At 38.5% G+C, this 13,198-nt stretch overlaps 1 protein-coding gene across 4 annotated transcripts in view; it reads right to left on the bottom strand.

Moving 5' to 3' along the window:
• Positions 1-13,198, bottom strand: part of STAU2 (staufen double-stranded RNA binding protein 2) — a 196,987-nt gene that overhangs the window by 101,756 nt on the left and 82,033 nt on the right. For 3 of the 4 annotated variants that reach the window (XM_085539441.1, XM_015855779.3, XM_085539439.1), the window contains exon 13: positions 5,124-5,237. The exons of the other annotated variant lie outside the window; for it this stretch is intronic. In XM_085539441.1, the coding sequence (XP_085395567.1) occupies positions 5,124-5,237 (114 nt within the window). The remainder of the gene's footprint in view (positions 1-5,123; positions 5,238-13,198) is intronic. 4 annotated transcript variants of the gene reach the window in all.

Raw genomic sequence — 13,198 nt, 5'->3', positions numbered from 1 at the left:
AGAGGTGCAAGTTTCCCAACACAGTGATAGAAGAGTGAAGCTTGGTGCTATGTATCAAAAGCAGTTTACATTTCTGTCACAAGCAAACTGTCTCCTGGAGAGCACCAGGAGCTCAGCTCTGGCCATGCCCTGAAGGTTATGGAGCTGTCAGGGAAATGGCAGCAGCCAGCCAGCTCACACCAGCACAGCAGGAGCCTTGGCTGCGGGAGGTAGTTTCTCAAGAGCAGGTAGGAGTCTGGTAGTGAAGGGGCTGTGATGGAATCACCCAGCCCTGGGAAAATGGCTAGAAAGTTTTCAGTGAGTCATACTAAACCCTTCGCATTTTATTGAGGAAATCACCCCAGAGAGATGAACACTGAATTGACAGTAAATAAAGGAGAAATTAGCCGACAAGGGAAACATACAATACCAGTTGAAAGAAGAAATACTAGTATTTTTTAAAGAAAATCCTATCATTTTCTCTTTCTCTCTTTTTTATTTTTTTCTATGTCCAGGATAAAAAATATCTACTGAGAAGTAAATCTGAACACATAGAAAACAGTAATTGCAGTCCAGCATGATTTCATTTCAAGCAGGAATTAATGCAATATCCAGTAAAACAATCTTTAAACAATTTTTATTTATTTATTTTTTTACTTTTCTGATTTGGAAATGTACCTTAGCAAAAATCCTAATCCCATTCATCTTCTTTGGTTACAGCACTGGATGAATTCCCATCCTCTATATCATCACTAACTGCACCATTAATCTTTTGCCCTTGTTTCTCTCACAGGTTAGTCAGTGACTCCAGCTGACATAACTTCCCTCGATGATGTTCCTAAGCACGCTCTACAAACTCAGAGCATAGAAAAAAGAGAGATGTGGACCTCCATATGTATTAAGTATTTGTATTTATAACAAATTCTCCTTATACCTTGTCCTAAGTTTTAATGTCCCAGGCCTGTCAGCCATCCCCAAGGCCATTTGTCCCCAGAGAACTATCGCCACCTCTCCAGGATCTGCTCACCTTTGGGCATCAGCATAAGGCCTTAACCTTGACCAGGAACATCTGTTTGCAGGCCAACAGTGAGGGTTACCTACACAGAACGTTTCATTCCATTGTTTACTGCTGCTGTCTTTCCACGTTCTCACGGGCAGTTTTTGAAACAGCTCAGTGTAGCATCATCCTTTCAGCACAGCCTCCCCATCCCTGCTGGGCTCTCTCACCAAGTCTACCTCATCCATAGGTCTTCCACTCCTATTCCTGCCCCTGCTTTGTTCATACTTTCGATTTGTTTGCTTCTCTGCAAGCCTTAAGATTGAACCCAAGATTCTCCTTTTTTTAGGATTTTCTTCACAGCTATGAGAACCACAAGGGTATTTACGCTCCTGAGGTCCTACATTCAGAGATGAAACATTGAGAAAAGCACCAACCATTACAATAAAGTAAATACTAATTGCAAGCTTGTAAAATAGATGTGTAGATACAGAAGCTGTTCAAGATGAAGTGGAAGCATCACTTTTATACTTAAACTACGTTAATTCTGACTTCTTGTATTTCACAGACCATCAAATTTAACCTACATACCATTATAGCAAGTCCTGTAACTGATACTGAGTGGAGAACATCTCTAGAAACTTATGGTACTGACTACAGGCGGTGACTATTTTAAGTAAAAGTAGCTTGCAGCTGAGTTCTAGTGGAAAAAAAACCCAAAGCAACAAACAACAACAAAAAAACCATCTAAATAATAGTGTCCATTAAGGAAAGAGAAATTTAGAAGGATGATGTTAGACACCACACAACAGAATAGAAAAAGAAATAACTCATGAAACAATATTCTAAAAATCATGAAGTTTCTGTTGAGGAAGTTGGCACACGTGAATGCAAAAGCCAACAAAACAAACTTGACTACAGATACACTGTAGAAATGTTTCTCTTTTTTCCTTACTGTTTGCCAAAAGGAAAATGATAAAACAGTGATAGATTTGAAAACACTGCTCCGTAACCAAATGAGACGCATCCTGTCAGTCAGATGTTTGGAATACACACTTATAAACTTACCAGTATGAACAATTTGCTACAATCTGAAATTGCTCAAATGATAAAGTGTTTGAAAAAAAATAAAAATAAAATAAAAAATGACTCCTCTCAAACAAAGAATCTAAACCAGCCTAAGGAATGAAAAGACAGATTTCCTACTATGTGTTGGAAAAGAGCAAGTGAGTTTGCAAAGTGTTGTGTCACAACTTGGTACATCTGAAACAGCAAGGCAATACACTTACATAGGATTGCAGCCACATTGGGATCTGTTGGGTACAAATCTACCACTGGATGTGAAAAGAGAGAGTTTCCTATGCTACAAAAGGCAATTCAGCCCTAAAAGAAGACTACAGCACTATTAGAAACTTGATTTTCTTATTTTTGCTTCTTTTTTTTTTGATCAAGGTATTTGGCCAGCTGTAGCCTTTTTGCCACAACAACATAATGACAATTCTGGTATACATTTGCCTTATTGGACACACTCACATAACAGATTCTACCACCTTCTGACAGTGAAACAATTCCAGTCTTACTGAGACAGTTTTCCACTAAAAGCAAAATTTAAAAAAACCCTACCTATCAAACAAACCAACACAAAAAACCAGCTGAATTTCCAGAGTCACTATTTTAAACTCAACATGAGTAGAATTATCTTCATAAGCATAGAAAGAGACAGATCCTTAAATCAAATTGTGCCAGGCCTCACAGCTGACACAAATCAACACTTATGCACTGAAATTAGAGCCATACAGATGAATAGCCCTCCTGGATTATACAGTGGAAAATAGATGATGCAGAATTAACTTAAAGAAGAGTTTCCAGTTTTACAGTAGTATATAGCTACCTTGCATTTATTCTGTTTGAAACTTTGAAATGAGGGCAACTCAGCTTAACAGTGTACAGCAGTTCTGCTTCTTATATTTATAAACATAAGGGTATCACATAAGCCTGCTGCGAGTGAAGTTGCAGGAAAATAAAAGTAAAATTATACCAAATCAGACAGAAATTAAAAAGAAATGGAAATTATTTTTAATCACTTATTATGAGATCCAGTTCTATCACTAATTAATTCCAGTGCCTGGCCAACACATTATGTAAGTTCTGTTTGGTTGCTAATTACTATTTTTTCTCTGTTTACTTAGGTGATGGCAAATAACGCTTCAACCAAGTCCTGCCATTCCCCATACCAAATAAAAGCTGACAGTAGCATGTCTCTTCCCCCAAAAGCAGGATGCCTTTCACATTTAGAAAGGGGATGAGCAGAACTTTGTGCCTCCTGACCAGCACGTGGATCTCTTTTGTGATCAAAGCCTGTTGGCTTTGAGATGATTATCTTCTTCTGCTCCTGGCTCAGACGAAATCTTTGCACAAGCGATGTGGGTTCACTAATGCAACAACCACCCCATCATGCAAAGACAAATCATTTTTCTCTCTTTTTAAAAGCTATGTGGAAAATTAAATAACTAAAAGAAATGATGAAGGAACGTTACTTAAACTGCAAACTGAAGCAAGATTAAGAAATTCTAGTTTCGTAATGGCCCAAACAGGCTTAATTCTACCCATTTGTGTGCAGCCAATAATGTAATCTTCAGCTATATTTTTTGTATGCAGTTTCTTTCCTCCCAGAAGCATGTCCTGTTTTGAGCACTGAATGAGTACTCTTGGGAACAAACTAATGCTGCACATAATCTGGAATTTCCTAATATCTAGGTGCTTAACTTTTCAAGCTCAGTAACACTTTTTCATTTAGACTTCTTAAATATATAATTATTTAGATGACTTAAACGTACTTTTTGCTTACAACGTCTTTTTCTGTTTACATATCATACTCTAGCCTAAATAAATGCTAAGACAAAGGCCAAGCTGGCTGGTAGCCCAGAATGTAGTTGTTAGCAAGTTGACAGGGACCACCTTATACTCATGGAAATGTCTAAATATTGTATTTGAGACATAAGTAAATTTTAAAAGGCGATCTTTACTGAAAGAAAAACTGAGCGGATTTAGAACTGCATAAACAAATTGCTGGACGAAATGAGGACTCAATGGAATACGGCTGTCGAAGTCGTCTGACTTACCCCAGCTCTCCATTACTGTAAAACACCAAACACTTAAGGACAGGAAGTATCCTCATGTTACCATGTAAATAACTAATGGGCTTAGTTTATGTTAACAACTAACTCAGAGACTTTCAATTAAAACAAAACAAAACGAAACAAAATCCACCTAAAATATGGCTACATGTCTGAACTTTTTTCTCAAAGGTAACTAATTCTCATAATTCTTCAGGTGACTTTTCCCTTTTCTTGCACAGATTCTGATTAAATGGATGGTAAATGTGAGAATAGAACAATTTAAAGACAGTTTGTGAAATCAAATAAAAATGGCCCTTTTTCCAATCCACTGAATATCTAAAAGATGCAAAGTGTGGTTTTGAGTTTTCTTGTACTTATTTCCTTTTTGCTTTGAAAACTTGTGGAATATCAGTGTCTTGTCTTATTTTACACATGAGACTACTGGAGGACAAAAGGAGTAGAATGGAAGTCCCCCTCAGTTCCCATTGGAAGCAGTAGGGTGATGAGTGACATTTTTTTCTCTTGGCTGTTTGCCCAAAGCTTGAATTAAATATGTTAACAATAGCCAAACAAAATGGGAGTTTTACACAGCCTGACTGAAAATCCCTTTTCCCCCTCAAATGACAGTTTCTTGTGACAGATGATGGTTAGAAATGATGGCTTCATCTCTTTGTTTTTCCAGCTACTCACAATCTTCCAGTAAAAATAGGACAGACAGGAACTGATACATATTTAAAATAAAACAAGACCTTTGCAGAAACCTTACATCTGACTACAAAATCAAAGCAAGTCCTTCAGGCTTTCCTAACGTGTCTTAAGAATCTGCAAAAGGGAACACAGTTCTGCCTCCTTTTTGGGAAATCCTTAGAAATTCAGGATTTTACCATGGTGAGATAGGCAAATCCCATTGACAAGAACATGCCATACAACAACCAAAAGACGTGTCTATGTATAAACTTACTAATGCTGACATTCTGGCCTAACTAGATATTAATAAAAGTACAGGAGTGTGGGTGAAGGTATTATACCTGGTCACGGCTGGCTTCAATGGAGCTTCCGATACCTTGGAAAGTCATCTGCACAGGAGACAGTGTCAAACAGGTCATACACTCTTTGCCATTTTGTCTATCACTGTAGTGTACCTATAACAGAATAACATACGTAATCTGCTAAACACCAGGTTTGTACAAGGGAGTCATGCTACAATACTGTCCCTTTTCAACAAGTTTGTAAGAAGAATTCCAAACATTTACATTGAATTCATCTCTAATACAAAACAAGGATTGTGTAAAATATTTTAGGTAGTCACATATTGTACTGGGGCCAAATTTTCTGAGTCAACTGTTGGATAATTTACAAATGCTATGTTCTCCAGTCCCTACAGCCTTTTAGACTGAACTCAAGATGTAATACCTACACAATAACAAGAACTTAGTTTCTAGTCATAGTTTCAAAGGCAGATGCCATTTTGAACATTTTGTAGCTTGGCTATAAAACATCCATGTAAGTCATTACACCTCCAAAACCCTGGCAGTAACAGTTTTCATTTTTCAATTGAAATGCCATATCTAATAAAATTCACTAACTTACTTGGCATGGCTACACACTGTTGTATATTTTAATTTGATTTTGTAATTAAATCAAAATGACGGATAGCACGGTGAAGAATTCACATTCTTCCTGAGATGGCTAGGCTATCTTTTTCTAAGAGTAACTTATTCTTTACTAACGTCAAGATGTACATGTTAAACCTGACTCCTGCATGAAATACAGAGGAAGCTATTGCTTCTACTTGGACTATTTTTCTTGTCTTCAGTCCCCCTTCAGATAGCTCTTAAATCCCCTACAGAAAGGATGGATTTTAATATGTCGAGACAAAATTAAGTTAAATGTTGCCAGCATTTCATTATTAAGAACACGTTGCCACTCATGCTGAATTGCTGAAATATTACAATCTGCTATGTAGCTCCCGGCTTCTAGACAGGCAGATCAAGCACTTTGTTCTACAAGAGAGATGGAATTTGGTTTATGGTGGTAATTTACATTGGCTATGTGACCCCTGTCAGAAATGGAAAGAGAGATCAGCTCTGCTGGAGACAGACCTTTTATGTTAGTATCTATTTACAGCTGTATAGATCTCAGGCAAAGGTTATGTGAGAAAGCCTCACCTTTATACGTAAGCTACAAAATTATTTTTGAGAACAACTAGGAGCCACGTTGTTCCTTGGAAGTGATTTAGCAACATTCATGATGCTGATTTGTAAACCATGCACACCCTATTCACTGTGCCTATATCTTCCCCGCCACAGGTGCAAACCGGGAATCATTCAAGTGAGGCAAAATCATCGCAAGACTGGTTGAGTGAGAGGAAAATCAAATCACTGCTGTATTGCAGAATTAATTTACTGACTACACACTGAAAAAAAATATAAATTAGCTGTTGCTAAAAGTTCGATACAGAATGCAACGTTCTTGCAGTCAGCACAGAAATACTGATTTCACTCAGCCCTTGTTAAAGCTTTCTGGATTATCCCTGTCTCTCCTCCTCTCTCAACCCCCACAATACGTGCCTACTAAATTGCCTGTGGCTCTCTGCCAGAAAAGCCATACTACTTACTTAGAAACCACAAGAGGCCCCTTCACATATACAATGGTTTAACTTTGATTAATCGAAAGAAGTATGAAGGTATGAAATTTGGCTCGCACATATAAACTGAAGTTCTTTAAATGTCAAGGACTACTGTTATGACAAGAACTTATCAAGACTCCACAACTGCAGTATCTAGTTGCAAGCTAGATATTCTGCCCAGTATGTGTTGTGGGAAAGCAATGTGGAGAAATGGGGCAGAAAAACTGACAAGGAAGATTCTGTCCTGCAAATGTGACACAGCAAAAGGGGCAAAATCGGGTGACCTAGAAAAGTACATGTTGCAGAGAGCACACGGAGAAATAGAAAAATGGAACTTTCTGAACTGCTTAGCATGTGGTTGGCTCATTTTTGATGGGAGTAATAAGAATAAAGTTACAATACACTAATGCTCACTGGAATAAAGCAAAGTTAACAAGATGAAAGAACAGGAGACACTCAGACGGAAAATTAAAAGTACCGCATCACATTATCATGTGCAATACCAGATTTGATCCACACCCTACTTTTGAGTTCCATGTTGAAACTGCAATAAATTCAGAATTTTGGTATCTTTCTAGGCTTAACTTCCCTGGAAGAATTTCTTGATGCATTTTTTTGGCCTCATCTTAATGGATTGAGGCCATTACTTCATAATTTCTTAGACAACAGTCCTCTAATTATTTCTTGCTCTGTTGAAGTTCTTCATTTTAACCAAAATAAACACTCTTGATGTTAATTACAGAAAACAAAGATATAAAATCAAAAGATTCAACTTCAAAAGGAGGACAAAACAGAATCCTGTCCTTTCATTGAGTCTCTCTAGCCTACAGATTTATACAGTCAGCAAGAAACATTCATTTTTATTTCTCTATATTTTGGCACATATGTGACCAATATCCTAGTTTGGTAAAATGTCCTGTTTTGGCATTTGTCAGCCCAGCCACTGCATTCTCAAACTCACTATTTTATTTTCCTCCTTCAAATGTGATCTGCAATCTTAAGTTTGAGAGCTTTTTGTCAACTAAGTGTGGAGAGGTATTTGTTGATTTGAGCAGAATGGGCACTCAGATAGAAATGGTGGAAGTTGAATAGTTACCAAATAGTCCAAATAGCAGCAGATGGTTCTAGATTTTCAGCCAGCAATACACTGTAAATGTTTCGTCTGACATGTCTGTGCTATTATGACTAAGTATGAGAGGATCTTGAATGTCTATAAAACTGCTTTAAGAATATCATTATCATCTGAGGCAGGGGAACACAAAAGGCGTAGCAAATGCTTCCTTCAGAATCTGTGATAGAGGAGCAGCAACTGAAGGCTGGCCAAGTGCTCCAAGAGTGCTTGCACAGCTATTGCTAAGATTAACAACGGCAGTAATCCTTTTCTTATTTAAGTTACTAAGTGCCTGTGGTTAAAGAGCTGTGATGGGGAGGAGAGGAGGCGGTGGGGGCTCACATCTAGAGCCCATGAGGAATGACTTAACCATAGCCAGAACTGGTCATTTTCCCTTTCCATATATTATGTAGATAAAAAATAAAAAAATAAATAAATTCTGAGAATAATTATAATTTACATCCTAATTTTCAGGCTTTAATTTTTCATAATTATAGGATTAATGTGTATTTTAAGGATTGAACAGCAATGAAATTTCCATCATTAAGATTTGGAATATTTGATTTGGTTAGCATAGAAACAGAGGTTTCTTACAATAGAACAGCATTACAATTTGGTTAGAAAATAATGGCCAACATGTTGATGTCTGCAGTGTGGGTTGTGCAAGTTCCTGAGTTAAAACTCAAGAACTCAGCCCGTTAGCAGTGATTTACGTGTAACTGTGTGCTCAAAGGTACTTCTACACAGCACGAAGCAGTGCCACTGCCAGATCCTGGCAATAATTCTAAATGAGTGCCCATTTATTGGGAAAAGAACACAGCACTGCTCGCTTTTCTCCTGGGTAACTGCACACGGCCAGTGTCTGAGATAAATCATGTATAACCCGCTCAGGAATCCCAAACACAGCGCCCCATTGTTCTGTGTAGACAGGGCACAAAACTGCTGCACATAAAACGCAAAGTGCATCCCAGGCATCAAAACAATGAAATAAATCCTAGGCGACTTTTTTTCCATGAGCACATGCCAAAATCCAAGTGGATTTACTCATACATCCATGTTTTTATGTTTGATATTCCCAGGAGATGCAACTGTATATCCTTTTAAAAGATTAAGTCACACAGGAACAAGCTGTATGGCACGAATATGCATGCAGGAGCACTACCCAACAGGCGCATGCATACAGAAATGTATGTGAAGATCTGAAGATATTTTACAGCCATGTTGAAATTTAGCCCTTGTTTTTAATATTTTAAATTGCTGTAGAGATGGAAATATTTTGATGTCCACTTATAGCTTTGCAAAAAGGAAGATATAAAATGAATGTTTACAATGTCACAACTGAATGTGGAATGGCATAGCCAAAGTTCTCAACTATGTATGCTATTTTATAGAGAAAAAACTAAGCTGCAGTGTATAAAACTGCGTAACGAGTCCTTGTTAAGGTTACTTCTATCATAATGGTGCTCCATGAGCATGAAATTTCCCACTTCTTTTGCATTTAAACAAATACACATCTCTCGAATCTAGCTTCACTATGATATCCTTCAGCACGTGTGTTATAATAAAAACGGTAAATATATTGCAGGACTTGTCTTGCAACAGGCTTGCTTCAAACACTGGACCAATACACAACTTCAGACAACAGCCACAGTTAACCCGCATACATTATTCTACAAACACAATGTCCCTAACATCATGAAAGTTACTCTCCTGGTCTTCAGTGGGCATGTCAGGATTTGAGCATCCCTCATGCATGAACAAGGGTCAAGTTTTACTGACACATAACTGTAGAAGGCAAGAGAGCTGCTACAGGCACAAACTCACTCGTCTATGGTCAGCAATGGGCTGGGCTGACTGCACCAACTGGAGATGAAGGGAGGGAAAAGAAAAGCTGCTATTTTCACACAGCACTGCTTAGATGTTCACAGTTTGAAACACAACTTCTGTCTGGCCAAACACTTTCTTTATTGAACATTTATTAACTTAAAAAAAAAAAAAAAATACGAATCACCAAAAGAAAGAAGTCATCTGTGACACTGGAGTTCATGTTTCCAAACCAAAAACTACTCTGACTCAAAGCATCAGCGGGAGTCTCAGAATGCTAGGCAGAAATAAACTAGGTAATAAAATGCCATTATGTTCGGCAAGGCACAAATCTTCTGGATTGACAAGCCCCGACTATTTTGTTAGAACAAAGGATGCTATTTCTTTAAATCTGCCCCTTAAAGTGAAAGCACCAACTTTCATCCTGAATTTACAGAATTACTTCACAGATTTTACACAGATTTTACAGCTAACTAAACCAACTAAAATGAATTCAAAAATCAGATTTTGAAACAGTAATTCTGAATTGGACAAATATCTCGTGAAGTACTTTTGTTCCTTCATCTGCCCACTGAACTGCTTATATTTGCCACGTTAGCCTTTCAGCTTACCCTCTCTGTTACTCATCTACTGGCAGTCAGGTGACCTAATAAAACAATTCAAACCTTCCTGATGATGCTCAAATGCTGTTTCATGCATATCTATTGGTGGAGAAATACTAATGGTTAAAAAACACTTAAATCTGCTTGCTATTTTCAAACCATTCCCTCAAAGTTGACTCCAGAAGCTTTCATAATACAATATTCTAGTACTTACAAACCTGAACCCTTGTATTACTCATAGAGCTTTCCTAACAAATAACAGGTTCATCTCTTCAAGAAACAAGAGATCAGTCTCTCCAGACACAAAGTGTCACAAGAGAGATTCAGAATACCACTTTGCTTTCTTCCGATCTGCTTTACAGTCCCATACACCTCATTTGTGAGAGCGGAACAGAAGAGGAATGGAGTGAAAAAAAATTGCCCCAGATGAAAAAATAAGAGAGAAAATTTAACAAAATATATTAAAAAGAATCAGAGCAAAAGCATTGAATCAAACTGTTTCCTGCAATGCTGGAGTTCCTTGATGTAGTGCGATTACTAAATATAGTATTTTACTAATCTCAGCAGGGAGCTGGCTAACTGCATGCCCGTCAGATGTGTTTAATGGTCACCCCCTGTGGAACAAATCTAAGGAGTGCATGAAAAACACCCACATTTTAAAAAGACCCCTTGCTAGATCATTAAGGAAAGATAAAGGCCTGTACATTCATATGTGATATATAACACAATCATTGTGTCAAGAAAACACATGTTTGATTAGCACGCCTCGGGCTCATCAATCGCAGTGTCTGCTTCCCAGCAGTGGCCAGGGCTCCACTGCAGCTACTGCAGGACGGGGGAAGCCACGCGGTAGCCCGAAGACTGACAGCCCAGCAGTAAATCTTGAGTAGTTCTCGCGTGCTCTTCTCCTACAGAGCTCAAATACCAGTTGTATTGTAGCCTTAAATCTCCACTAAAATACAATCCTAGGTTTTAGACTAAGAAATAAACCATTACTCTGCCAGAAATAGATAACAGTAAGCATCAAAAGACTGTCACAGTTCGTTGCAGCAGTATTTTACATTCCTGACCATAGCTAGGCAGACACTTGCCACCTATAAAAGCATGAGAAGTATGAATAAGATTGAAAAAACTTGACACAGTTCCCAAAGAGAATATATAACACAACTTAACAGCAAAATCAGTTTATCTGAGCCAAAGAAGCTTACACATCATTATTTTATACTAGTTGTGTATATTAGGAGCTCCTGTCTCCAGTGACATGGGAGATAGGGAAGGTTTGACCATACACATAAGGTGCTCAGTCAGGCCAAGGAGAACCAGCTCTCTCCTACCTCTGGACGTGATGCTTGCTTCTGACTAAGAGAAAATTGGCTACTGACACTGCTGCTGTGGGATGATCAGTACAGTACGGGACCTACCAATCACTTTACCTCTGTTAGACCCTACCCCTGGTAAGCATTTGTATTAGTAAGGATGATGCTCTTGTGGAGCACATGCAAAGCGAGTCATCCTAGTCTCAAGAGCCAGCACTCAAGAGAGAAGAGAGCAATTTCTGCTGCCTGTGGCAGGAGGCTGAAGTCATGCAATGGGACATGGCATGCTATAAAAAACCACAATTATGTTGAAGAGCAACTCGCTGCCTGGTTCCCTTCCTGCATTCCACAACTAAAATATTTAATACAGACGTAGAAGAGAGTAACAGTAGTAACTTAAATGTTAAATGTTGTCTAAACTTAATGCAGGAACTTAAAACGTTGAACACGATCACTCCCCACAAAGAATGAGAAAGACCTGATAAAAATAAGAAAAACTAGTTATTTAGAAAAGAAATCACTACCGAGCATGACAAAACAATATATTACACCTGATGTTTTTCTCAGAAACAACTTACTCGCCTCACATACTGACTCAGACAAATACTGCACGTGCAGCAACAGGAACTGAAATTAATTTTATAATTCACAGTCAATGGAAATAGGAGAGTGGAGTGGGGGGTCTGGATCCCTTGTTCTCACCACATGCTTAAGAACAAAAGGAATGCTAATGGAACTGACAGAGGATGAGCACGGCACTGGAAAGTGGCTCCAGTGAGGAGCTGATCCCTGGGTACCTGCCCACAGCTGGGTAAGGTGAGAGGGGAATTTGGTCAGTCTAGAGATAGAAAGTCCTTCATATCAACAGTGCCAATGGAAATACATTTTCAGGAACACTCCTCTTATTTAGGAAGGTTGCCACCCAAGTGAAGAGCTGAAGTGTGAATGATTCACTGTTTACACACTATGCGTGAAATCCCAAAATGCTATACTGATGAACAAGGAAAAGAATCACCGTGAAATTGCACGTATGGAACCAGCTGCCTGAATTTGCTGAAAGATCCGTCCCAAGTATAGACTGTTTGTGTGCACTAGCTAAGATACATGACATTGTGTGGAAAGAATCATCCTGCTTTAATTAACTCAAGAAGCAATCATCTCACTGCTGGAAAAAGTAGCACTTCATTTGTGCTCCTGATGCTAAAGGAGACTGAGTTTTGAGCAAAAAGCCTCTGAAAGCCTCACCTGAATGTCACATTGAGAGATGACTCGCCTCTTTCACCATCCTTCATCCCTTCATGCTGTTTGCTAAGGGTTTTTGCTTCAGAACTAAGTTCCTTCAGTCCAGATCAAGCTGGGCCTACCACGAGCCCCATGCCGTACCCTCACCTTGCTGCTGGCTGATACACACAGTCCCTCCTTCTGGCTGTATTCCTAACTGGTGCTGTGTGAATCACAAACACCACTGAAATCGTCAATAAAATCATGGCTAATCTGTTGCTCTTGCCTAGAGTAAACCTCTTCCCCTGCTAATCTCTATTACAGTTTCAACAATACTAGCGGTCCTCTTGAATAAAGGAGGAAATTTTGTAACAAAATAACTTGATAAAACAGTGTAAGT

The sequence above is a fragment of the Coturnix japonica genome, chromosome 2 (assembly GCF_054131305.1).
Source record: "Coturnix japonica strain WE chromosome 2, WE-NBRP24, whole genome shotgun sequence".
Classification (NCBI taxonomy): domain Eukaryota; kingdom Metazoa; phylum Chordata; class Aves; order Galliformes; family Phasianidae; genus Coturnix; species Coturnix japonica.
Note: the sequence above shows the minus strand (reverse complement) of the source record. Positions and strands in the feature narration are given on the sequence as shown.